The 27,636-nt window shown below is 46.2% G+C and overlaps 1 protein-coding gene across 1 annotated transcript in view; it reads right to left on the minus strand.

The window, feature by feature from the left end:
- Positions 1-27,636, minus strand: part of abcc8 (ATP-binding cassette, sub-family C (CFTR/MRP), member 8) — a 309,145-nt gene that overhangs the window by 254,422 nt on the left and 27,087 nt on the right. Inside the window, exon 5 of the mRNA XM_041198027.1 lies at positions 15,115-15,281. Coding sequence (XP_041053961.1) covers positions 15,115-15,281 — 167 coding nt within the window. The remainder of the gene's footprint in view (positions 1-15,114; positions 15,282-27,636) is intronic.

Consider the following 27,636-nt stretch of genomic DNA (forward strand, 5'->3'; position numbering starts at 1 on the left):
TAATTTGTGCTTTCACATTTTTAAGATGCTAATGGTTCACATCAAAGGTCTACAAATAGTATTGACATAGATGTTTTGCTAATGTTTGCATTTCTATAACAACATCTTTTCATGACCTCACGATATCCCAAAGAATATTACAAATAATGAAGTATTTTTGAAGTGTAGTCACGGTGGTAATGGAGGAAACAGGGCAGCCAATTGTCACACAACATGATCCCACCAACAGCATTGAGATAATTACCAGATAATCTGTTTGAATGATGTTGGTTTTGGGATAAATATTGACCATGAATATTATAAATAAGTAAGTATTAACAATTTATTGCCAGTTAATGCTCAGTTATGAGCATCAATTAGGAAGTGCTTTGAAGCTGCTGAAACTAATTTCAGATAGGCCACAGAAATGCCAAAAGGTCCCAGAAGTGTTGACTGCTTTGAAAATCAGGTGCTAAGTGTACTTAAAGGTCTCGAAGCATGTATGTACGTATGTATGCATGAGTGAGTGGGTGGAAGAGGGAAGTGGGCAAATGGGTAGGGTGCATCTTGATAGGGTGGCAGGTTGGTAAGGTAAGTGGGCAAATAGGTAGGTTGGCAGGTGGGTAGGGTGGCAGGTGGGTGAAGCAAGTGGGCAATGGGTAGGGTGGTAGCTTAAAAGGGTGGCAGGTGAATAGGGTGGCAGCTGGGCAGAGTTTTTTGTGGATAAGGTGGGCAGGGTGGATAGCTGGGTTGGGTCAGGAAGGGTTGTCAAGTCGGGGGTCAGTCTGATCTGGTCACAGGGGCTGTTGGGTGGTCGGAGCAGGTGTTTGATGGTTGGTGGGGGGGTGGTAGGGAGTTGAGTGTTGGGCGATAGTCAGGTCCAGTAGGCGAGGTGTGGGGGGAGTTGGGGGGTGGTGATGGTGATGCTCAGTTGTATAGTTACCCAGGAGTTAGACTAGGATTTTTCTGTCTAACATTTCCTGGATAGCTAGTCAAGGAAGTAAGTCAGAACCGTCTGAAGTCTCCAACTCTGACTCAGATGATGAGACTTTTTCAGAGGGTCCTGGGGAACAGGGAAATTGCCCATTGGAAGTTCAAACTTTTCAGGCAACTTTCACAGAGTAATTGCATTAGGACTTGCGCAGAGTCCCGAAGCACATCTTGGGAGGTACATCCAGTCTCCGATGATCTTGAACATGCTGAATGATTGAGCTTTCACAACCCCTGGGGTAGAGAATCCAAAAGATTCACCACCCTCTGAGTGAAGAAACCTCTCCTCATCTCGCTCTTAAATGGCCTGAGATTATACCGCCTGGTCTTAGACTCACCAGCCAGGGGAAACATCTTATCTACAACCACCCTGTCACGCCCTGTATTTTTCAAAGTAAGTTTCAATGAGGTCATCCCTCATTCTTCAAAACTCTAGGGAATACTGACCCAGTCTCCTCAATCTCTCCTCATACAACAATCCCGCCATCCCAGGAATTAATCTGGTGAGCCTCTGTTGTACTGCCTCCATGGCAGTATATCCTTCCTTAGATAAGGGGACCAAAACTGTACACAGCACTCTAGGTGAGGTCTCACAAGGCTCCACACAACTGCAGCAAGACATCCTTACTCCTGTACTCAAATACCCGTGCAATGAAGGCCAACATACCATTTGCCTCCCTAATGCTTGTTACACCTGCATGTGACTCATGAACAAGGACACCTGCACTTCTCAACCTCTCACCATTTAAGACATATTCTGCCTTCCGGTTTTTTCTAACAAAGTGAATAGCTTCACACTTATTCAATTTATATTCCATCTGCCATGTTCTAGTCCACTCACTTAGTCTGTCCAAGTCCTCTTGAAGCCTCCTTGCATCCTCCTCACATTCCCACCCAGTTTGTTGTCATCAGCAAATTTGGAAATGTTACAATTGGTCCCCACATCCAAATCATTTATATAGATCGTGAACATCTGTAGAGTTAGCACTGATCTGTGCTTTGGTCCACTAGTAACAACCTCCCATCCTGAGAATGCCCCGTTCATTCCTACTCTGTTTTTTGTCTGTTAACCAATTCTCAATCCATATTGGTATGGAGTGGCACTCTAATTTTATTTACTAACCTCCTGTGTGGAAACTTATCAAAAGCCTTCTGAAAATCCAAATACATCATATCCACTGGTTCTCCTCTATCAATGCTACAAGTAATATCCTAAAAAACTCCAACAAGTTTGTCAAACATGATTTCCCTTTCATAAGTCCATGTTGACACTGTCTAATCTTACCATTCTTTTCTAAATGTCCAGCTATCACGCCCTTAATAAGAGATTTTAATATTTTCCCTGCTATGTACATCAAACTAACAGGTCTGTTGATCTCCATTCTCCCTCTTCCTCCCTTCTTAAATAGTGGAGTTACATTTGCTACTTTCCAGTCAGCAGGAATCTTTCCAGAATCTAAAGAACTTTGAAAGATAACCACCAATGCATCTACTATCTCTCTAGCCAGAAGAATGGCCTCTGCCACTGGGGAAAGCCTCTGTGGTCCTCAGGGTGCCTGATTAGAAGGAATCCCCCCCACTTTCTATCCACCCACAGTAAATAGGGAGGCCTCCCTAGAGAGCAAAATGCCACCCTTCCACTGGTAAAATACCAGGTGGAGGGAAATGGCCATTAGTCAGCTGCTTAAGGGCTTCAATCTCCTCACTGCCGGTAATATACCAGAGGGCACCCCCAACCATCGAATCCAATTTTATACCCCGACCTACCTCCCAGCACACTTCCGGGGAGAGGGGTGAAGGGCGTAAAACTCCAGCCTTGATGTGGATGAAGATCTACAGCACTGTAAGGTAAATTCATTGATTTGGTACTCCCAGTGCCTGGAAAGGGAGTGCAAATTGGAAAACGGTGCGACAGTACTCTGACCTACTTGGCCCTTCACTTGAGGTGTGGAACAGTGCATTGACATCTTAGGTTTGTTTTTTTTCAAATTGTGCAAATATCGGATAAAATATACATGACAGACCAATCACAGCTACAGATATGTAACATTAAATAATACATGAGCACAAATAATCTTTATAAGTGCTAAATGTTCACACCAAACACCTGGGGCAGAATTTTCTGGATGGCGGGGGCACGGAGCAGGCGTGGACCCGATCGCCGCTCGCGATCAGGTCCACACCACCATTTTACACAGGCGGGGCAATTAAGACCCGCCCTGTGTACTTCACAGCTCCCATGCATAGCGGGAGTGGGCGAGCGGCGGCGGGTGCACTCAACCCACCAGGTCCAATGGTGACCCGGCAGCCTGTATAAAGGAAGGCCTGGCAGCCTTGGAAAGGCTGCTTGCAATGGCTGAGCGAAGGGCTCTGCAGAGGGGCAATGGAGGTAATTCAAGTCCGGAGGGTAGACCATTGGGGCAGGCCAGGCCGGAGGGTAGTCCACCAGGGCTGGCCAGGCCGGAAGGTAGTCCTTCGGGGCAGGCCAGGCCGGAGGGTAGTCCTTCGGGGCAGGCCAGGCTGGAGGGTAGTGCATTGGGGCAGGCCAGGCTGGAGGGTAGTCCACCAGGGCAGGCCAGGCTGGAGGGTAGTCCACCAGGGCAGGCCAGGCTGGAGGGTAGTGCATTGGGGCAGGCCAGGCTGGAGGGTAGTCCACCAGGGCAGGCCAGGCTGGAGGGTAGTCCACCAGGGCAGGCCAGGCTGGAGGGTAGTCCTTCAGGGCAGGCCAGGCTGGAGGGTAGGGCATTGGCGCAGGCCAAGCCAGAGGGTAGGGCAGGGGGGTTGGGGGGGGCAGTGTGCCCCTCGTTTTTTTGATGACTGCCTTGCTGCCCTCCTCGAGGAGCTGGCAGCACGGTGGGAGGTGCTGGTTCCCCAGGACAGGGAGAGGAGGCCCTCCAACCTGATGACACGTGCCTGGGAGGAGGTGGCGGAGGTGGTGAGCTCCCGCGACGTGGTGCAGCGCACCTGGATCCAGTGTCGCAAGTGCTTCAACGACCTGTTGCTTTCAGGAAGGGTGAGGACAATGTTAGAATTGGTCACTTAACCCAGCAGGTCGACTTTCCCACCTGCTACCTACCTCCCCGCCCTGCCTCCAAGCAAGTCTGAGTGTAGAGACTGTATTGAATCATTGACAGCATGCGTCCTTTGCTGGGTGGGCCAGAAGATATTGCCCATGCTGAGGACAGCCTGAGAGGGTGGTGAAGAGATGGGTTCTGCGCCTGCAGCATGTGGTACATTGAGATCCACATGACTGTTTTGAGGGCAACCTGGAGGAGCTGTCCCTAGGTGCAGTGCTGGAACTCCATGACACATCCAAGTCAGGGTGATGACATGCTTGGAGGGTAGCTTCAAGGTGGCGTGGCAACAAATCATCTGCTGCCCTCTGTGTTCCATGTGCCTGTGCCTCCTTTCTATGGAAGGATATACCATGTGGTGCCTAATGTGATGTAGGCAGCATGTGTCCTTGTGGGGGGGTAGAGGAAGGGGAGCAGACCAAGCATCTTTGTGTGAGTGTTCAGCAGCAGCAGGGTGAGGAAGCACTGGAACCCTGATATATCCCACTCTGTTTGAGGTTGGCCGTGCGCGAAGGGAGTCCATGTACAACTTGCACAAATCAATGCTCTTCTCTCATTTCAGGAGAAGAATGCTCATAATGCGGTAGAGCGGGTGAGGACTGGTGGCGGCCAGGTGCAGTTAGCCATCCTCAGCCAGTTTGAGCAGGCTGCCCTGGATCTGGAGAGGTGCCATGCGCCCAGGTCCACCGGTGTCGGAGAGGCTGGGGTGTCATGGCCAGATATGTATGCCCAGCAGTGAGGTTAGCATTGTTCTCCCAACAGCCATAGCAGTGCTGAATGTTAAGTGATTTAATTTTGCAATATGGCTTGACCATTGCTTACGGCAGGATGAGCACATAATGATCTGGGGGACAAGGATGCATTTTGTCATTGTCTCCACATTAACTGATCCAATGTCCTTGTTCTTCCTTTCAGCATCAGCAGAGCAGGGCTAGGAGGAGGAGCAGCAGAGGCCCCCTCTCACACTTGAGGGCCCTGAAGTCTCACGAGCATCACATCATCTCTGCCAGGCAGGCACTAGCGCAGATACTAGCACCTCGGTGGGAGTTAGAGCATCGGCTAGTGTCCGGGGCACAGCGGTGAGGGCACTTCACATTCGCTGGAGGAGTTGGCAGAGACAGAGAGTGTCAATGGTGCCAGCAGTTGGAGCACTGCAGGGGACCAGGCACATGTACAGTCGGTGCCTGATGATGTGCCTCTGGAGTCGCCCGCAACGTGGCAAGTGCAGGAAATGTGGCCGGGTGTGCGGGAGCATCTGGGGGAGATACATGAGGCTATGTTTGGCTTAGTGTCCGTGGTGGAGGAGTCAACACGGACGCTCGCTGAAGCAATGAGCCACATGCCCAAGTACCAAGTGTCCTCCATGGAGAGAGTGGCGACTCTCGTGGAGAGGCTCCTCCAGAAGACCCATCAGGGCTTCCTGGGGATGCGTTCTGACCAGCAAGCCCTCACATCGGCATTGACCTCAGCTGGTCAGTGCCAGTGTGGGAGATGGCCTGGGCACCAAGTTTCCCAGCTCAGTGACCATCCATCCACAGTGGGCAGGGAGGTCCGAAGCGACCTCACGTCGGTGCAGCAGCTGCCTGTCGTCTCTGCGGGCTCCTCTCAGGGTGCTCCAGATGAGGGCAGCTGCTCCTCCGCCCCTCTCCCAGTGACCGTAGCATCCGGTGAGGCTGCGACAACTGGAGAGATGCCAACCTGTAGAACTGGCAGCTCCCTCCCAGGTGGGGCCAGCACAGGCTCCATGTGCCAGAGGACGACTGCCAAGGTCATCAAGGCCAACAGGACAGCAGAATGAGCAGGCTGTCTCAGATGCCACTCACAGCGATGGGGCAGCACCAAGACATAGCACTGGGAAATGTAAACATAAGGCACCTTAGGCACACCACCAGTTTATCATTGGTGCTTTTGTGTTGGCCCGAGATGAGATCTTTATGATTTGCTTTGAATTGGAACACCATTGTCATTTTTTTGGCCTAGGTTTCTTTGCTTGCGACGTTAAATTCAGACATGTGACCATGGCTGAGGGTGCCTCTTTTCTTCTGCATGTGGATGGTTTCCAGAAATATTAGGAGTGCTTTGTGGGACATTCAGCTTTAATAACAAGGCCTTTATTTATTGTTCCTAACCCGGCAGATTTTGCACTTAGGTATTGAGTATGGATCCCACAGCCCAGGCTCGTCCTGGAGGTCCATATGTGGTGTGCTGGCTGAAGGCTCATTGGATTAAAGCCTCTCAGGTGTCCCTGCCTCCCTGAAGTATGCCCGGGTCAGTGTCCACCCTCTCAGCATTTCCCTGTGCGTCCTCGTCCTCAGAATCACTGCTGGACTCATTGTGTGCAGCCGCAGCCAACATCCCCCCTTTTCAGCGCAAGATTGTGGAGAGCGCAGCATGCAACCACTATCACCAACACACGACCTGGGGGTACTGGAGTGCACCCCCTGAGCGGTCCAGGCATCGGAAGTGCATCTTGAGAAGACCGATGGCTCTCTCCACCACAGCCCTTGTGGAGGCCTTGCCCCTATTGTAATGCTGCTCAGCTTCTGTTCTTGGATAGTGGAGAGGCGTCATGAGCCACCTTCTGAGGGGGTAGCCCTTGTCACTCAGCAGCCATTCATCAAGCCAGGCTGAAGTACTGAAGAGCCCCGGCACCTGGGAGTGTCTGGGGATGTAGGCATCATGGGAGTTGCCTGGGTACCTTGCATAGACTTGTAGATTCTGCATGCTGTGATCACACACTATCTGCATGTTCATGGAAACCATCCACATACTCTTTCTATTGATGAAAGCACCGGGCTCAGCTGCTGGCACCTTGATGGCCATGTGTGTGCAGTCTTTTGCATCCTGGACGCAGGGGAAGCCAGCAATGGCTGCAAAGCCCCTGGCACGCTGTGTCTGCCTTGCCTGGTCCCAACGGATATAGATGAAGATCAATGTCCACCTGAACAGAGTGTCTGTGACCTGCTTGATGCAAGTGTGGACAGCTGATTGAGAGACACTGCAAAGATCACTCACTGACCCCTGGAAGGAGCCAGAGGCATAGAAGGTGAGGGCAGCTGTGACCTTCAGAGCCACTGGCTAGGAGTGTCCGCCCACAGAATTAGGGGAGATCTCAGGCCCAATCATCTGACAGAGTGAGTTGACTGTCTCCCTTGAGAGAAGTAGTGTCCTTCGGCACCGCACCTCAGACATATTGAGGTAGCTGCTTCGCCGCCTGTATACCCTGGCAGCAGGATAGTGGCGTCTTCTGCGGCCCCTTCTGCCTTGGGCTACCTCTTGGCCCTGTGCCCTTTGTGCCTGCACCTGTCTTCCCAAAGACTCCCTTGGAGGCTGAATGTGCATTCCTGGCCTCCTCCCCTTTCTAGCCCTCCCTTCCTCAGAGGAGGAGGTACCTCCAGTGGAGAGTTCAACTCCCATTTCCAGGCTATGGGAAGGTTCCTGAAGCCTGCAGGCCCAGAAAAGATTCCTCACTGCAGAGTGCTAACCTGAAGGTTAAGAGTCCAACAAAGCAGCTGGTATGCGTTTTGAAGTATTGCAGATCACATAGGCACGTATCAGTCACTTTGAAAAATCAATACTTGAGAGAGCACAGTCGTGACCACACTGAGCCCTCTTATCCCACCCGTGGATGAGGTTTATACAAATGGTCCTACCTGCTTGCCCATTGCGCTGGTGCGCTGACCTGAAGATCACACGGGTGTTGAAACATCGGCATTGATTGGTGAGTCCAGGGCCTTAAGTGGCCCATTAATTAATGGCAGGCGCACAATGGATATCATCACACACCCACCCAACGGAATATTGAGATGGCGCACAGTGACATTGGGATGTTCGCCCAACATCACCGAGCATCATTTTACATGGGGATGTGTGAGGCCCGCCCCCAAATGCCAACGGGAAAATTCTGCCCCGGGGGAAAAATCTCCTGCAAACTTCCAAACATGAGTATTTAAAAGTAGATTTTTTAAAGAAATGCACAGACATACTAAATACAAAAACATGAGAAGGGTTGAATATTATTAATTTAGCTTAAAGCAGTTGTTACAAACTATACCACAAAGGGAATATAATCCTATGAAAAGACTAACGTACACTGGAAAGTACAAAGTAAGAAGTGGCCATTAAACCCATAAACCTGTCCCTTTCACAAACTATGCTGTTCTATTTCAGTTCCATTGAACTCATAAAATGTTATGCGGAAAACTTACTTAAAGTTTCTGCCAGTGCAGTCCCCTACCCCTACCCCCACACTCACCCAAGTTTCACAAATCAAAACTCCAAACACTTGTGGAACTATGCATCCTATTTTATATATATACCAATTGACTGTCTTTGTGTGCAGTATGACACATTTTCAAGATCATCTCTGCAGGCTCCAAAGCTGTTCATTTTCATTTCAATCATCTTACATGTCGCTATAAATGAGCTCATATTTCACGCTGAAGGGGATTCCCCTTTAAAGCAGTTAACAACAAGCTCGAATATAACCATTTTAATCGATCCCATTTTGGCATGCTTTTTCATCCATGCTATATCAATGCTCTCAAGCTGCTGGCTGTACAGTATGGGTTGAAGACATAAAGGAGTGGAACAGTGAAACACCAGTGATAATATGCATAGAAATTGGGTGCAATAGCTGTCATAGATTTGCCAGAGGGTGTAACTATAATGTAAAGAAAGCATACAGCATGGAGACTACAGAAATATTAAATTTTTTAGAAACCTGTTAAAACTTAAAGATTATTTTCCACCCATAGAACTATAAAAGTTAATGGCAAAGAGAGCATTTAGTCCATTATGTCTTGTTTGTTACTAGAGCTAGCCCAAACTGATATCACTTCCCTCTCCTCACCTCATTATCCTGTATCTTTCTCTGCTTCAAATGTTTACCCAATTTTCCCTTGCACAAGGTCTCAGATTTATGCATCTATTCCCTTGTATTCTTCTGTGTGTCTGTGCTTAGAAATTATTTACATTGCTTTCCAATATGTTACTATTTTCCTTTGCCACTTTTAAATCGCCTTACATAACACATAATTTCCAGTTTCTCTTCATCAAAAAAAACAGATAAGCAGCATGTTACCAGGCCTTAGCCAATGCCACTCTGAACCTTAAATTCTGTAACAGCAATGTGGGTTGCTTTACTCCGATGTGAAAGCACATAATCTGCTTCCCACGTTTTCTCCTCCACATAACGCCACCAACAGAGGTCAGGGAACTCAGCATAAATGAAACTGCAGATATCAACTTCTATATTTTAAAGAATATTAATTTTTCCCATTTCCTATTTTGACCACACTGCTTAGCAAATTTGTTTAAATGCCTGTCTGTGTCATTCTACACTATAATTAATCTGTTTATTTTGATGTAGTAATCACCACATTAAAATAGCTCAAGCAAGAATTTAACACAAACGTATTAAATGATGCACAAGGAATTAAGCGTCAGTATTTTTATATTCAAATCAGCACAGGAGTTATTGGCCAACTTTTAGAAAGTTACGTTGGCTTAAATTGGGTTTTTTTTAAATTAAACTTTGAGTGATTTTTTAAAAATGTACAGCATTCGTTAAAATGAAGATCAATTGAGCCTGAAAGTATGGGATAGTGGAAAAGCACAGTGAACATTAACTCATTTCAATGCCGCTGATGTTGAATTGGATGGTGGGGAGATTACACTGTAATTTATGTTAGTTTCCCTAAAAAGAGAGAGAAAGATCAGAGAGAAAGCTGTCCTGGATTGCTCTCATTCAATTCCCCTCAGAACAGCAATGCCAGAGGTTTGGGCACAGGTCTGTACACTGTTAGGTAAAACATCGAATAGAATTGTTACAGCACAGAAGGAGGCTATTTGGTCCATCATGTCTGTGCCAGCTCCCTCAATCAAAAGCAAATCAGCCAGACCCCTACTCAGCTCTTTCACCAAAGCCCTGCAATTTCTCTCTCTTTAGGTGTTTATCCAATTCTGTTTTGAATCTGCCTCCACCATACTCTCAGGGAGTGCATTCAAGATTCTAAACACTGACTGCGTACAAATATCCATGTATCATTGTTGGTTATTTTGCCATTTATCTTATATTGGGTCCTTTGGTTCTTCTGCCAATGGGAACATTTTCTCTCCATCTACTCTGTCCTGATCCTTCATGATTTTGAACACCACTATCAAATCTCCTCTTCTCTAAGAAGAACATCCCAACTTCTAAAATCTACCTATGTAATTGAAGCCCCTAATCCCTGGAGCCATTCTCGTACTTCTTTTCTGTACACTTTCTAAAGCCTTCACATCCTTCCTCAAGTGTGGTTCTCAGAATTGGACACAACACTCCAGATGAGGCCAAACCAGTGTTATATAAAGGTTCATCACAACTTCCTTGTTTTTGTACATCTCACCTTTATTTACAAAGCTCAGGATTCCATATAGCTTTCTCAACCTGTCCTGCCACCTTAAATGATTGTGTACAGATACACACAGATCTCTCTGTCCCCGCATCTCCTTTAGAATTGCACCTTTATTTTATATTGTCTCTCCTTATTCTTCCTACCAAAATGTATCAATTCACAGAGAGAAAAGATGGGCAGCCTATCCTAATTTTTAAAAATCATTAATTATTCATCGAATTATTCATCTAAAGTGTCAGCTTGGATTAAATGGTATCCCCTTTTGTTTTGGAGTCAAAAGGTTGTTGGTTTATACTTTATTCCAGGACTAAAGCACATTAAACCTGCCATTTGAAAGCTGTCCCATGGAAATACTGAATTGTATGATGTGCAATCTCACAGGTGAGACAAGAAGGCCTCATCTGCCTTCTCAAGTGGACACAGGTTTGGCTGGCACTATTTGAAGAACAGGTGAGCTTTTCATTGTCCTGATTAGCATTTATCCCTGAACCCACAATATCAAAAGAACAGGTTACCTGGTCACGTATCTAAATGCTGCTTAATTGGACAAGTTGGGAAGAATTTAATGCCCACATCCCAGGAAAGGCCTGGGAGGCAGAGGTGGGGGAGTTGGGGATAGGTGTATATAATCAGGTGGAAAGGTGCGGGGTGGAGAGCCCATCGCCTTCCAAGCACCCCCTCCTTGATTAAGTCAGGGGAAGAGAAGGTTGAGTCCAGCCTTCTTGCCCCTAGGACTATTGAGGGCCACTTAAGGGCCTCATCCCATTGTCGTTGGCATTTTACCAGTGGTGAGAGAGAGCCCGTGCCACATCGGCAGGCTTCCATGGTGGGGCGGGGGGGGGGGGGGGGGGGTGGCGGTGTGCTCCTCATTGGGCATCCTGATCCCGTGCCCCATTGAGGACCCTCCCAATCACAAGACCTACTTTGCAAAACAGCTCCAGAATGACAGCCCTGCCCCTCACTGGGGTCTGCCAAATGTCTCTGGCAAGCCTGCTGAATTTACCTTTTTCTCAGGCCTCTATCACTACAGCCTTAGCTGTTGCCACAGCTCCTAATGGCACTGTTGGAACTGAAGCTAGCCATCTGATTGGCCAGCACCTCTTGGAGGCAGATCCTTTGCCATTAAAGGCTTGAGAACACCAGAAGCAGGCAGCTGGCTGCTTGTAAGGTATTTAATCCTGTTGGGACTCCCAGAAGTGGCCATGGCAAGGTTGTCACTGGTTTTCTGGCCAGTGAATGAGACCACCACCATGGCCATTAAATTCAGCCCATTGCGTGAAAATTGGTAACAATGATGGCCTTCAAAGTACAGTGAAGTCCTGCCATTCACAGGGGCTACGTTCCCAAAGGATGAAATCACGAATAGCAAAATACATTATAATGGAATTGAATTAGATAGGTTCCAGCCATCCTAAAATTTGAATGTCAATTGGGTTTTTTCTCTCTCACTGAAAGACTTTCATGTACTGAAGGCACCAGCTGATCCTTTCATCTTTAAACATGATTCTCTCTCCAATCCAGTTCCCCTCTTCCCTTCCTCCTTATTTATTTTCTTGTTTGCTTTTTCATGAGAGAAAACCAAACGCAAAAAACATGGTCTGAGGCCTGAGCCAAATCCTTTCACTCCACCATTACAGGGAGAGAGATGATAAAGTGGGGTTTATAGGACTAGACCTCTCTCTCTCCAAGTTATTGACAACATCATATTGCCGTCCAGTATGGAGACAGTTCACTGTCTATAATCCCAACATTTAACCCCTTTACTCCTTCTCTCAACCTTTAACCTTGACCAAATGTCGGGATCCCATTCGTCGATGGTCCTTTCAAAGCCCCTCTCTCTCTTTAATGAGTGCTGTCTTCTCCCCGCCCGGCTCAGGGTTGCATTGGGTGAGAGAAGGTGTATGTTTAAAAAGTTGCTGCTTGTTGTTCTGTTGCTGGTTGTTGTTGTGCAAGTGACAGTCAAGAGGATTGAAGTTGCTGCTGCTGCTGGCCCCCTCTCTCTCTCTCACACATGCTCCCTTTCTTTCTTGTTTGGACAGCTGCCACTACAACAGAGACCTTCATTGGTTGCCAGGTCCAAGAGCCGAGAGCAACCAAGGAGACAGACTGCAATACTGGGAGAAACATACACTGTTTAACTAATCTTCTCTCCCTAATAAAAACATCTCTATATAAATGTGTGCACATACACAGCTAAACTTTATCTCCCATGTTGGTGTTACGGACACACACACACACACACACACATGCAGAACTGACTTGTTACAAGAGCTCATTGTTTTTAGTTTGCTTAAATCGCGGATAGGCAAAGACTTGGGGCTGCAATGGGCGATCATGTGGATAAGGATTTTTGCATGGGTAAATTATATCATGAAAGAAGGAGTCGTGAGCTGCAGAACTTTACTGCAATTAATTGGTTGTGAAGCACTTTGGGACATCTTGAGGATGCAAAAGGTGCTATAGAAATGCAAGTTCTTTCTATTTTAATAACATTTCTGGACAGATTTCTAACTGATTTAGTAATTGCATAATTCCTGCATTTTAATTATTAAATATCGGAGTCTAAAAATTAGTTTTTATATTTTGGTTTGCTCAGCCTCTCCAGGGGTATTACAGCTCTTTACAATTAAGCTTTGCATTCTAAGCAGAGAAATACTTTTATTTAATTTTTATATATTTCTTCAAATTGATTATATCTAAGGAGAACATTGCAAGACTCCTCTCCTGGTGTTCAGCTTTTCTATAACAGTGCATGTCCGTAGCACCAACATGGGAGATACAGTTTAGCTGTGTTTGTGCACACATTTATATAGAGATGTTTTTATTAGCGAGAGAAGATTAGGTAAATGATGTATGTTTCTCCCAGTTGTTGCAGTCTGTCTCCTTGGTTGCTCTCAGCTCTTGGGCCTGGCAACCAATGAAGGTCCCTGTTGTAGTGGCAGCTTCTTGCCCCTGTCCAAACAAGAAAGAGTTATGGCATTATGAGGCTGATTCGGCATCCTATATTGAAAGTGAAGCTTTATAAAAGTCACCCTTCTACTGTTTAGATTGCAAATAAACCTGGCTGAAGTATGATCTACTGCCCACTTTTTAGGTAGTATCAATTCATTAACTCATTTAAGTTACAGTTACCTCCAGTTTTAAGCTTGTGACGTACATACAATGTGCATCAAGAATCTATGTTCAGAAGTAGTCCATTATCTTGCACATTTTTTCAAATTGATAAACAACATTTGATCTTTCTCACGTTAAGTGGGTTGCATTAGTAATTACATTTACATTATGTGCCAGAAGAATTACTGTGCGACCAGCCATGACACTATCCAGATGAAATATGCTGTTGATATCTGGTGCCAAGTTGGAGAGGTTCTGAAGAAAGGTCCTTGGCATTGTCTCTACCAATTAGAGTCAACTTAGCCAACCAATCAACTCTCTCTTCTCATACAGTATAAATTGTTGTTTTCCCCATATATTGTATTTTTGCGAAGTGTCCTGATGAGTGCAAGATGAAAAGCTTTGACATGTATCTTTTTTCAGCAATACTAAAGGTCCTTGACCTGAAGCGTTAACTCTGCTTCACTCTCCACAGATGCTTCAAGACCTGCTAACTATTTCCAGCAATTTCTGTTTTTATCTATTATTGAAGAGGTTAGATTTTGGATGACATTATTTTTAAAGCAATATGTTATGTGGTTAAGTAAGAGTCAGGCCAATCCATATTCTGACATTATAAGCTGCAAAATTTATGCTAAGTCTCACTAACTGGCAAGGTAGTTATAAAACAACTCTCATCAACTTGCAGTGAACTTACGAATGGACCCTCAAAGCTTCTCTGATTGCTTAGTGGACGATTGAAACATCCCGTTTGTTACTAAATCAAAAACACCAGCAATGTTTAAAGTCGGATTCTTTGTAAGATTCAGCTATTAGATTTAGAAATACTGTATAATCAGGGTAATCTTGTGGGAAGCTGGATAGGTAGACTATTCAATGGTAAATATCTACCCACTGTATTTCTATGATTTGTACTGAATAAATTGATTCCAGTTGGGATGGCTCTAGCAGTGCTAGGATTGCCTCAATGTTTCAGACTAGGGAAGGGGAGAAAACAAAAATCTCCATGCCTTTAAGTGACATACATCAAGATTTAATAATTGCTTTATTATCTGCAAATTCCTGGTAAGAGTGTCGAGGACAAGAGGACATACCTTTAGAATTAGAGCCATGCATTCAGCAGAAAAGTTAGGAAACACTTCTTCAGGCAAAGGATGCTGGAAGTGTGGAACTGTCTCCCACAAAATAGCTGGTCAGTTAATAATTTTACCTCTGCGATTGATAGACTTTTACTAGCCAAGGATATAAAAGGATATAGACACAATGCAGGTGGATAAGGCTAGAATGGTCTCAAGGGGCTAAATGGCCTCACCCTGTTACTCTGTTCCTATGACAAATTGTGACTCCCTAGCAAAAATGCATGTGCATTAATGATGGATGAGGTACTGGACTTGGTTCATATGAGAATCCCCTAGAATCAAATAGCCTGTTGATCTTCACTGGGTGGTGTTGTACATGCAGAATAGTCATTTGGATGAGGTAGTAAAGGCTGGATGCCACACTGCCTTTGGACATGGAGAAGAAAATTGGAAAAGGAAAAAGAATGGCGGCTCACTTACCCGTACTCTGATGACATTGACTTCCACAGCCAATAACATACCATACAATATGGCCAATAGTGCTGCAATACAGAACCGGAGTTGGCTCAATCCAATTCCATGCTCACAAAACTTGGCAAATTTGACAGTTTTTGTAATGAAAGCTAAAGTCCAGTAGACCAACAAAGCTGCAAAACAAACACACAGATAACTGATAGCAACATCTTATTAAACTGTAAAAAATGCAAACAAACTTGTAATTTCACAGTAATAACAATTAACATTTTTTGTACAGCATGGTTCATAATTCAAATCTTGTGTCTATGAAAACAATAAATTTTAAACAAAAGCCTTTAAGTAACATATATCAAGATTTAATAATGGCTTTGATATCTGCAAACTTGTGCTGTCAAATTGTTAACTTTTTAATCTATGTTTTAATCTGTGTTTAAGAAGCTCCCAAATAGAAACATAAGAACAGGAGTAGGCCATTTGGTCCATCAAAGCCTCGATACCCTTACCCTGTTTCTTAGTTGATGCATTTTGCTGATCTTTTTAATCCAAATCCTTTCTCCATAATTAATCTTATTTTCCATTCATGGTTTGCATCTATGCCCTCTCATGAGAAAAAAAATCACCAGATTTACTTTTAGAATGTTTTAGTGTTTTATTTTTAAAATTATATAAAATGCAAAAATTATCCTTGATCTGAAAAATAGAATGTGTTATGTCTTCCAGTGACAGAATTTGAAATAACCACAATTTTTGGACTCAAAATGTTGGAACTTCATCAAGTATATTTCTTGCAGCTCTCAATATGGTTGATGGACTGATACATTGAGCTCCACACCTGACTGCCTGCAGCAGTAAATGTGGCACCCTGGATGTACATGCTAATAACAATTAGTTCCTAGCTCTTTACAATTAATGTAACAGAAGAGCTGATCTTTGTCATGTACCCTTCCAAACTCCTCCATTGCATTAAACATACCGAATCATCCCCTTTAACTTGACATCTTTGGGGAATATGACCGAAAATTAGCCATAAATACAATAGAATCAAATCCTTAACAGTTGATGGAGGGCATTGAATTGTGCACAGAGATTTCAATGGCAATGCGCATGCAGTCAGTAACTCTTCAAACTCTTAGGGCGTTGGCACTGTTATATAGATTTTTGAATACGTCCAAAAGTCTTGATTGAAAAGAAATGCATTTCAATGACAATCGTTAGCCACATTTTCCTCAAAGTTCCTCGGTGTTTCTAAATGGTTTTACCCAGGAAACCAGATTCACTGCATTACATGCTTTCTGGCTCTTAATGCACATCATGTGTGCTACTGAATAGGCAGATTTTTGTCAGGGAGACGGGAATTAGGAGTCAGTAAAGTTCCCAACTCCACAAACCTGGCTCTGTTGAGGAGCCCCGCCCCACCCCGCTATATTTTTGCTTCGTGGGGGCGGGGCAGGACAGGGTGGAGTCAGGCCTGCATCTCTGGAGACATCTGAGGCTATCAACAAAAGCAGGCTGACCAAATGGCCTCAGTATGAATGTTTTGTTGAATTCCAAGAATGGCTAATGCACTTAGATGTCAGCAAGCAATGTATATACAGCTGCAGAGGGGAGGGAAGGCTTTGTTTGATTGTTATTATTATTTGATTGTCTATTACCTTGAAATAACCTGTTGTTTCTTTGAAGATTTTTTTGAACTGCCTGTGTGTTTATTTACAGAAGATCAAGAGGTGTGAAGTGAAGAAAAGTTTCTGACATTGATAATGAGAATGACAGTGATTGACAGCTTTATAAGAAGATAAGTGGGCCAATGTACTTCAATGGGAATGTTGAAAGGCTGTTTTTTTTTTGGTTGATGATTCGAGACTAGAGTTCCCTCATGGTTTGTGACTCCTCTGAGACGCTGTGAATGTTGCAGAAGGGGCTCAAATCCACCAAAAGTGTAAGCGTAGGGGATGTCTGAACTGACTAACCCTGTAATCGAGCTGTAAAGGGCAGGAGTACTTTGTGCTGGCTTATCCTGTGCTGGTGAAACTTGCTGGAAATGGGAATGGGGGCAGAAATCCCAGAATCAGGTCTTGCCCGCCATTTGTATATGGCTCCTGTGTTGACCTGAATTGGCAAAAATCTGGGCCAATATCACTGATGGCTGTTTTCTGTTATTCTACTGATCCTTTATAGGCAACTGCAGTAGAAGTGTAGCACTGAATCTGATGCTTATTCAAATTAAAATATTGTGTGTTGCAACTCCATTCTGAATCAAATTATCTGCCACAAAAGATAAGCACTCAGAGCCTTTCTACAATGCTAGTTTTGAATAAGTGTTGGGAAGGCACTGTACATGCAAGGTATGAACCTTAAAAAAATTGCACAAGTCTTATTTAAGGGCCAATTTTGATGGAATTACAAACTAAACAACACTGATGTGTAAATTCAGCACCATAACACTTCCAATCAATAATTCTGCAGGAACTGATGACACACTAAATATGTACTATATTAGGCTCCCAAATAATTGTTGCCTAATTCATGAATAAAACTGGAATTTATTACAACAGAAATAATTTCCATCCTTTTACAAAGTCCATTGTTAAACTTTTAAATGCACTTTTACAACTGGATTCTAATTCCTATTTTGCCTCTAGCACTGATTATTGCAGAGATGACATGCCAGTATGAGACAACGAAAATTGGGAAGCCCAGAGCTGGGACCACAGTATTTTCACCCTATTGTTCTGACATAACTTTGCAAGAAGTGAACCAGTCCTCAGATATTTATCCCTTTTAAATCAAGTGAATACCTGCAGTAATTCACAATAATAATATTTTTATTCCTTTCCTTCCATGAATTAAAGCATTATAAAACTAGTCCTGCTAAACATAATTCTACTTATCATTTCTAAACATTTTTATTGTCCTGAGTGGACCTAAATTTAAATTTTAACAGTCAAAAGCTAAGTTTAAAAATGACTCAATAGCCGTAACTGGATATAATTGCCTGTCTCATAATACTAGAGTTTCAAGAATTCAAATTAAATTCATACTGCACAGAATGTCAAGAGAATGTGCAAAACCAGTAGTTTATAATAGGAAAGCCTCTTCAGGCTTCCTCAATAACTTAGTGATCAAGTACACTGTATAATATAGTACTACATCATAAAGACAATGGATGGATTTTTAACTGGGCAACGTGCTTGAGCAAGATAAAGCATGGAGAACCTGGACATTTCTGCAGCATGTTTGTCAAAGGCTTTTTAATCCAGTCACTGCATAGGCATCTAACTTCTGGTATTTCTGACCAATTAGCTCAAGCGGGCATGATGCTGACCTGTATAAATCTGTTTCAGTTGAACCATTTAATGAGACACTCTGAAGATGAAAGTTGAAGAATTGTCCAGGTGCTTGAACAACGGAAGAAACTGCAGAAATGAGTTCCCAATGTGGCAACATGCATCTCGCTTCACAGATGTCTTCCTACAGCTGATGCAGCAGTTTGTAAGAGACTTCTGGAAGATTCTCTTCCCTGGCAATGGAAAGAAGAAGCCTGCCCTAGAGAACTCAAAGGCGTGGCTGCAGATTGCAGGGGAGATTAATAGCAGGAGTGTGGTGCCATGCTCCTGGATGCAGTGCCAGAAGGGTTTTAATTACCTACTCAGGTCAGAAAAGGTGATAGGGCAGGATTTTCCCCCTATCGGGGACGAAGTTGAAGGGCTGCTGTGCATAGGCGCATTTCTGAGCGGCGCCTCCGATTGGGGGGTGTGGTGCCATTTTACGCGGGTGGATCAATTAAGGGCCGCCCAGCGTGACATCCGCACAGAAGCGCTGTGTGCTCCCTGTACAGGTGAGGGATTCCCAAAATCGAGAGTACGCTATTTTGTACATGCAATGAAAGCGCACATTCATCTCCCTGAGGCTTGGTGCTGCTTCAGGGAGATCGGTTCGAAATGTAAAAAAGCTAAAAATAGAAAAATAAAATTTCCCTAACATGTCCCCTCATGTGACACTGTCACATGAGTTGGGACATGTCCATAATTTTTACAAAACCTTTTATTAAAATTTAAAGAAAACTTACATGTAACCTCATCCCGCCCGTGGATGAGGTTTCATGCTTTTTCTAATTCCCGCTGGGGCTCCTGGTTGCCCACGAACCTTAAGGTTGGATGGGGAGGTCCACTAATTAGTTTAATTACTCTGTCAATAGCCTCAATTGGCCATTGACAAGTTGGCAGGTGCACAGCTGAATTTGTTGCGCCCCCGCCTACTGGAAAATTTAAATGGGGCATGGTGACGTCAGGAGTTCTGCCTGATGTCACCGCACATCATCTTAGGCGTCAGCAAGTGGGGTTGGGGCCGGCTCGCCGATGGGAAAATCCTGCCTATAGTGTAAGAACATAAGAAATAGGAACCTGCTTTTCCATTCAATAAGATCATGACTGATCTGATTGTAGCCTCAACTCCACCTTCCTGTCTGTTCCCCATGACCCTTGACTCCCATGTAATTCAAAAATCTGTCTATCTTAGCCTTGAAGATATTGAATGGCTCAGCCTCCGCAACTACCTGCGGTATGTAGTTCCAAAGATTCGTGACTCTCAGGGAGGAATTCTTTCTCATCTCAGACTTAAATGGGAGGCCCTTCATTCTGACCCTATGCCCCTGCTTCTAGATTCTGACATGATGGAAAAACATCCACTCAGCGTCTACCCTGTCATGCCCCTTTATAATCTTACATATTTCATAAGGTTTTGGTGGCCAGCAGGGAAGTGACAAAGGTGGGTGTAACACCTTGGGGGACCACCCCCGATGTGCACAGGGCACCATTCCCACCCACCTCCCCGCCCACACCACCCCCCCACCCCCCCACGCCCCCCCACACCACACCCCCTACTCAGCCCAGGACATACCCCCTTCCTCCTTCCTGCCTTTTAACCAGTTGGGTTAAAAAAAGGTCTACCCACTCCCGCTCACCTGCCCATGCCAATCACATTATAGCATGGGCAGCCTGATGTTTGTGTCAACTGGCTCATTTACAAACTCAATTGCCCATTAATTATTTTTAAAAAATAGCAGACAGGCTGCCAATTCCAGTGCCCATCCACCTGCCGTTTTATGGAGAACAGGTCGGGGTAGATGGGAAAGCGGTGTGCCAGTCACCCGTCATATTTCATGTGCCTACCCCCGCCGAAAACATGCCTGGTGTCGGGGAACCATAAAATCCAGCTCATAAAACTAAAAGAAAAAGCACGCAAAAATACAAAAGAAAAGCACAGATCCTGATGACTGGGGGATATGCAAAGAAAAAAGGGAACAAAACTGTTATAGTAGGAGCTACAAAATGGGAATATGAAAAGAAAATTTCAAGGGATGTCAAAATCATCACCAAAATTTTTACAATTATGTTTGGAAAAAGAGGTTGTTCAAGAGAATTGTGGATCTGTTGAAAACTGATAACCGTGATATGGTACAATCAATGATTTCTAAAGAACATTGAATAGGCACTTGAGGAAAATAAACTTGCAGGGTTACAGGGTTGATGACTCGAGACTAGAGTTCCCTCGTGGTTCGTGACTCCTCTGAGACACTGTGAATGTTGCAGAAGGGGCTTTTGGTTTTATGAGCTGGATTTCATGGTTCCCCCGTACCGGGTGTGTTTTCGGCAGGTGTAGGGTACAGGGATAGAGTGGGGAATGGGACTGACTGGATTGCTCTACAGAGAGCTGGCATGGAAGTAATGGACCAAATGGCCTCCTACTGTGCCGAAATGACTCTATGGGCAGAATTTTCTGGTCCTGCCAGCAGGGGGGTTCCGTGGTGGGTGGGAGCAGAAAATTTGGAAAGGTGCCAAAAGTTAGATTCCCATCAGCAGGAAATCAGTTTGGAATTTTCCCCTCACCACATTCATAGCAGGCTGATGGCAGGTCGGGTTTCCTGCTGATCTATGTCGAGAATGCCGTTCTCATGCATTACCATGTCATGAATGCTCATTGAAAACACTACGTGAAAACACTGGAACCAGTTTCCCCCTCCCAAAATTGTGCCACATCAGCGGGAAGTTAGAACGGTCTAAAACACGTTTGGAAATAAGTAGCTTGCAACTGTCGGCCCGCACTTCGCTCGTGACTTTGAAGTGAGTACAACATTCAAACCCTACCTGCTCTGGGTTCTCATCAATACCAGTAAGACGTCACACTGTTGGGGGTGTAGAGTTGGCTTCCTCTGTACTCTGAGAGGGTGTGCACTGCAGGTCTCATGCAGGACTGCACGCTGAGACAGAGACCAGCACTGCGAACGGTGGGGAGGTGATTTGTTGGGGGGGTGGGGGGGAGCGGTGTTGCAGGGGGGATGGTGTATGGATGATGGAGACGTGGGGACATTGGGCTGTGGTGGGGTTGGGAAGGGAGGAGGAATGAGACATGGGAGACAATGGGCTGTAGTGGGTTTGGGGAGGGAGGAGGACTGAGACACGGGGGAACAAGACATAGGGGACATTGGGCTATGGTGGGGTTGGGGAGGGAAGAGGACCGAGACACAGGGGAACAAGACATGGGGGACATTGGGCTATGGTGGGGTTGGGGAGGGAGGAGGAATGAGACATGGGAGACAATGGGCTGTGGTGGGGAAGGGGAGGGAGGAGGACCGACACACGGGGACAATGGGCTATTCGTGGGGTCGTAGGGGAAGGGGAAAATGGCAGGCAGAGGGGAGACTGGGGGTGGGGAAGCTGGAGCCCAACTTGGAAAACTGGAACAGAGCTGCAGAAGGGGATAGATGGGAATTGAACTGTATAAATGGGAGGGGATGCATGCAGTCTCCGGAATGGGGGGCGGGGGGTGGGGGGGGGGCGGTGGTGGATGGGGGGTGGGGGGAGCGCAGGTTGTGTTACTGTGACACAAGAGGGATGTATTGCACAGAGATTCATGGAGTGGTGACAGGGACACTGTGCTGTCATCAGTAAAGAAGGAATGGGAGAACTCATTGAAAGACAGTCATAGTCCTTGGTCTGGGACCAAGAGGTAGGGGTGAGAGTTTAAAGGCAGTCCTGGGGCTTTGTGGGCTAAAGCTATAGGGTTATGCATGTCACACATGTCATGGTCCTGCTCCAGGGAGGGGGAAGACCTGTGTGCTCAACTGGGATAAGGCAAGGTTTGGTGTGCAGGGTGCGGTCCTGGTCTTACAGTCAGTGGCCATGAGGTTGTCTAGCTTGATACTGGGCTGCAGATGGGATGGTCATAGTTAGGGGAGGCATCTGCAGCCTGTAAATGGGGAAAACATAATAAAGTGGGGGAAATTCAAAGCTCTTTGAGGTGGGGGTTGTGGATGGGGGTGCTTCTTTGTATGTGACTGTGCACACAGCCTCGAGATAGGGGGAGGTGAAGTCCACATGAGGCATAAGGATATCAACAGCGATAGTTTCAGGTAGAGGGCTGGAATGTCCACCACAATTACAATGGGATTCAAGATTATTGGAGGCTGGGGAATAACCAGAAAGAGCTCTACCTGCACATCGTGGGGTTCCAGGAAGATTGAAGGGATCCGAACACTGACAGGGAGAGGGTTGAAGCTGGTCTCAAAATAAAAATGCAGCACCATCATCTTGAAAGCCCAAAATTATTGCACAGTTTGAAATTGAAACTGGAAAAAAATCTGCACGGGAGGGGTCTGAGGCAGTGTTGGGGGAGCCCAGGGCTGGACCAAGGGGCCCTTTCAGGGGCCACCCTCAAACTGCTTAGAGTCTCAACATTGAAATAGAGTCAGAGCTATAAGAAAAGAGGAAGACTTCCTTGAGAAGGTGCAATTGGAGCCATTGGATTTTGTTGCACTTTAACGAGAGGCTGCAGGAGTCATAGGCTGCACAATACAGCTACTCTATTTGAGCATTAACAGAGAGGTATGTGAGAATGGAAAATGCAGGCAACTTAAATGGAAGCACAGCTGCTGAATATCTGTGAGATCAGCAATTAAAACCTCCAATGTGTATTCTCCAGTTGGCATGTTTAACAGGCCAAAGGGCATCCATTCATTGTTGAAGTGCAAGTTGAGAAGTTGGGCTTGATCAGCAAACCACATCATAAATTGCAGAAGTGCCTTTGGTAAGGTGGCACATTTCAAGAAAGCATCCAAACCTCTTCCAAACTCCGTGGAATTCAGATGTCAAGTATCAGGGTTGGCATCATGGTCACCTAGATCTGTTAGTGTGTGCCTCAGCTACAAGACTGTATCAGCGAACAGCTAGCAGTGCAGACAGAGCTCTAGGGCATGACAGTGGCTTTCCATCTGCGAGTGGGAGGTCTACTATATTTGCCCAGAGTTCATTAATCTGTTGGATCTATCCGTCTCCAGGGAGGAGGAGGATTGAATAATGGGGCCTGTGCTCAATACTGCCTTCTTGGTGGCAGTGATCTGATTGAGAAGGAGGGCCCACATCTAATCCAGCTTCGAGAGGAGGCCCAGCCTAAGGTCCATGGTCCAGGGGAGCCCCAGAAACACCCAAGAGGATGAGGTGGTTAGACCTCTATCCCACGGAGGCAACTTGCATGACCTAGAGTCTACTGAAGAAGACTTTCCTATCTGGAGATGAGCAAAAGACAATGCCGCACCTGTCTGCACTTGTCAAGAGATATGGTGGATCACATCTGCCACGTTCTGCGGTAGGATCTAATGCCCCAAGGACTGGGATGACATCCCCTGCCAATGACCCTGAAGGTCATTGCCACACTCAATTTTTTGGTCTGCAGATCGTTCCAGGAATACACAGGGGACCTACGCGGCATTTCACAGTCCCCCACACATAAATGTATAAAGGAAATGACAGATGCCCTCTACAGTAAGGCTCATCTTTAAGTGAAGTTCACACTTGAGGCTAGCCAGGCTCCTAGGTTTCTGGGGTTTGCTGCTATCTCAGGCTTCCCTAGAGTTCAGGGTGCAATCGATTGTACACATGTGGCATTGAGAGCTCCATGGTACCAGCCCCTGATGTTCATTAACAGGAAAGGGTTCCACTCCATCAACACGCAACTGGTGTGCCATCATCAGAAGCACATCATGCACTTTTGTGACAGGTACCCTGGAAGTTACCTTGACTCAAACAGCCTGAGTCACTCCCAGGTGCCTCATATATTCAAAGGGCCTCAGGGAAAACAGGGATGGCTACTTGGGAATAAGAGGTACTCGCTCAATCAATGCTTCATGACACCTGTATGTTGTCCTCTGAGTCACTTGGAGAAGAGATGCAATGTAGCGAGTAAGTTGGTCCAACATCTGGCAGACCATTGGCATCCTTAAGATGTGCTTCTGATGATTGAACTGCTCAGGTAGGGATCTGCAGTAGTCTTCAACAGAATATGTCTCCAATCATCATGGTCTGTTGTGCCCTTCACAACCAAGTGCTTCAAAGGGGGGATCCCTTCCTAGAGGGAGGCCTTAAGGCTGAGATCTCCTTGGGTGATGAAGAACAGCAAGGGCAGCAACTTGAATTGGGAAATAAGGGCCTGCTTCCATGTGAAGATGCCATCGAAGAAGCACAATGTGGAAGATGTACCAATGCCACACTGCTAGTCACAAGATTCCAAGAGGGGTAAGGTACAGGCAACAGGACACGACCACATTCATTCTGTCCCTTGGTGCCATGCTAGTGCTCTGAAAGGCCTTTAACAGAAGTAACATTGAGAACAAGTTTAGCATTCGGAATAGCGCCTTCAACCTTCATGATTCACCAGGCACCGATTGTTGGAAAGGTGAATGGTGGACCCTGTATCCTTGTGCTTTGGGAAGTGAAAGTCGATACAAGCATGGACATTGAGCAAAAGATGGCTGATAATGTAAAGTGGCGTAAAGTTCTGAAAAATTCCTGTGTGGATTAAACTGACAGAATGAGAGAACATGGAATGTCGCCCCTGAAAAGTTATCATGGGCTTCTTCAAGTAGAGACACTTGAAAGGGAGATAGGAAAGATGCAAAGGACTGAACTGTAATCTCCTGTGGTTGCAGAGACAAAAGACTGATTACCACGTCTCAGCAGTCATCTAAAATCCATCTCCTGTTGATTTATATCTCAGAATGTATAAAATGGTTGGAGATGAACAAAAACAGACTCTGGGTGCAGGACATGTTTTTTTTTTCCCCTTATAGGAATACACAGGGGAAGATGGGTTAGACTAGTTGCAGAGCAGTGCAGTGTGTGTTGATGTGCTGTGAAAGTGACAGCACAAGAAGACCAACTAGTCACCCTTGCAGGTGCAGGCAAAGTCTCTCTCTCTCGCTCTCTCCCTCTCTCTCTGTTGCTAGAGATGAGGCTCAGTAGAAGCCACAATCAAAAAGGAAACAGAACAGCTTCTTCACTGTCCTACAGAGCCAAGTGTCTCCAAACCAACTGCAAAACTGTCAAAGTCAGCTCTACCGGAATCACCCAACTTAACGCCCACACTGTACCACAATCTATGCCTCACAGACAAGCCAAAGATTGATTTGTATATTTTTAAAAACTTTTATTTGGGGCTGAATTTTCTGGTTGGCAGGTGGAGTTGGAGTAGGCACGGGCGGTGTGGACCCAATCGCTGCTCACGATTGGGTCTGCGCCGCCATTTTACGCAGGTGGGCCCAGCATACTTCACGACACACATGAACAGGGATGCGCTTTGTCATTGTCTCCACGCTAACTGATCCAATGTCCTTGTTCTTCTTTTCAGCATCATCGGAGCAGGGCCGGGAGCAGGAGCAGCAAAAGCACCCTCTCACACCTGAGGGCCCTGAGGTCTCGGACTCACCAGCATCACACCATCTCTGCCAGGCAGGCACCAGTGCAGATACTAGCACCTTGGTGGGAAGTCAAACAATGGCTAGTGTCCCGTGGCACAGTGGTGAGGGCACTTCACAGTCACTGAAGGAGCTGGCAGAGACAGAGAGTGTCCATGGTACCAGCAGTCTGAGGACTTCAGGGGACTAAGCACATGCTCAGTCGGTGCCTGATGATGTGCCTCTGGAATCGTCCACGGCGCAGCAGAGGCAGGAAATGTGGCTGGGTGTGCGGCAACATCTTGGGGAGATACATGAGGCTATACTTGGCTTAGTCTCTGTGGTGGAGGAGTCCACGCAGACGATCGCTGAAGCAATGAACCACATGTCCGCGCACCATGTGTCCTCCATGGAGAGAGTGGTGAATCTCGTGGAGAGGCTCCTCCAGGAGACCCATCAAGGCTTCCTGGGGATGCGCTCTGACCAGCAAGCCCTCACATCAGCACTGACCTCAGCTGGTCAGTTCCAGTGTGGAAAATGGTCTGAGCATCAAGTTTCCTAGCTCGGTGACCATCCATCCACGGTGAGCAGGGAGTTCCGAAGCGACCTCACGTAGCTGCAGCAGCTGCCTGGCGTCTCTGCGGGCTCCTTTCAATGCGCTCTGGATGAGGGCGGCACCCCCTCCATCCCTCTCCCATTGACCATAGCATCCGGTGAGGCTGCGACGACTGGGGAGATGCCAGCTGTGGAACTGGCAGCTCCCTCACAAGCAGGGCCAGCACAGGCTCCATGCACCAGAGGATGACCACCAAGGTTATCGAGGCCAACAGGACAGCAGGCTGTCTCAGATGCCACTCCGAGCAATGCGGCAGCACCAAGACATAGCACCCAGAAACGAAAGCATAAGGCACATTAGACACACCACAGGTTTACCACTGGTGCTTTTGTGTTGGCCCAAGATGAGGTCCTTATGATTTGTTCTGATTTGTAACACTGTTGTCTTTTTTTTGCATAACTTTGTTTGCTTGACATATTAAATTCAGATATGTGACCATGGCTGAGGTTGCCTCTTTTCTTCTGCATGTGGATGGTTTCCAAAAATGTAATGAGTGCTTTGTTGGACATTCAGCTTTATTAACAAGGCCCTTAGTTACTGTTCCTAACCTGGCAGATTTTGCACTTAAGCATCAAGTAAGGGGAATACAGCCCAGGCTTGTCCTGGAGGTCCATCTGTGGTGTGCTAGCTGAAGGTTCGTTGGTTTAAAGCTCCCAGGTGTCCCTGCCTCCCTGCAGTATGCATGGGTCAGCGTCTGCCCCCTCAGCATTTCTCTGTGCATGCTTATCCTCAGATTCACTGCTGGACTTATCGTGTGCAGATGCAGCCACTGTGTCAATATCTTCATCATCCACAGCGTCCCCCCTTTCCAGCGCAAGATTGTGGAGAGTGCAGCATGCATCCACTATCACCGACACATGATCTGGGGGGTACTGGAGTGCACCCCCTGAGCGGTCCAGGCATTGGAAACGCATCTTGAGAAGACCGATGGCTCTCTCCACCACAGCCCTTATGGAGACGTGGCTCCTATTGTACCGCTGCTCAGCTTCTGTTCTTGAATGTGGACAGGCGTCATGAGCCACCTTCTGAGGGGATAGCCCTTGTCACCCAGTGGCCATCCATCAATCCAGATCGGAGCACTAAAGAGCCCCAACACCTGGGAGTGTCTGAGGATGTAGGCGTCGTTGGAGCTGCCTGGGCACCTTGCACAGACTTGTAGAATCAGCATCCTGTGATCACACACTAT

The sequence above is a fragment of the Carcharodon carcharias genome, chromosome 10 (assembly GCF_017639515.1).
Source record: "Carcharodon carcharias isolate sCarCar2 chromosome 10, sCarCar2.pri, whole genome shotgun sequence".
NCBI lineage: Eukaryota > Metazoa > Chordata > Chondrichthyes > Lamniformes > Lamnidae > Carcharodon > Carcharodon carcharias.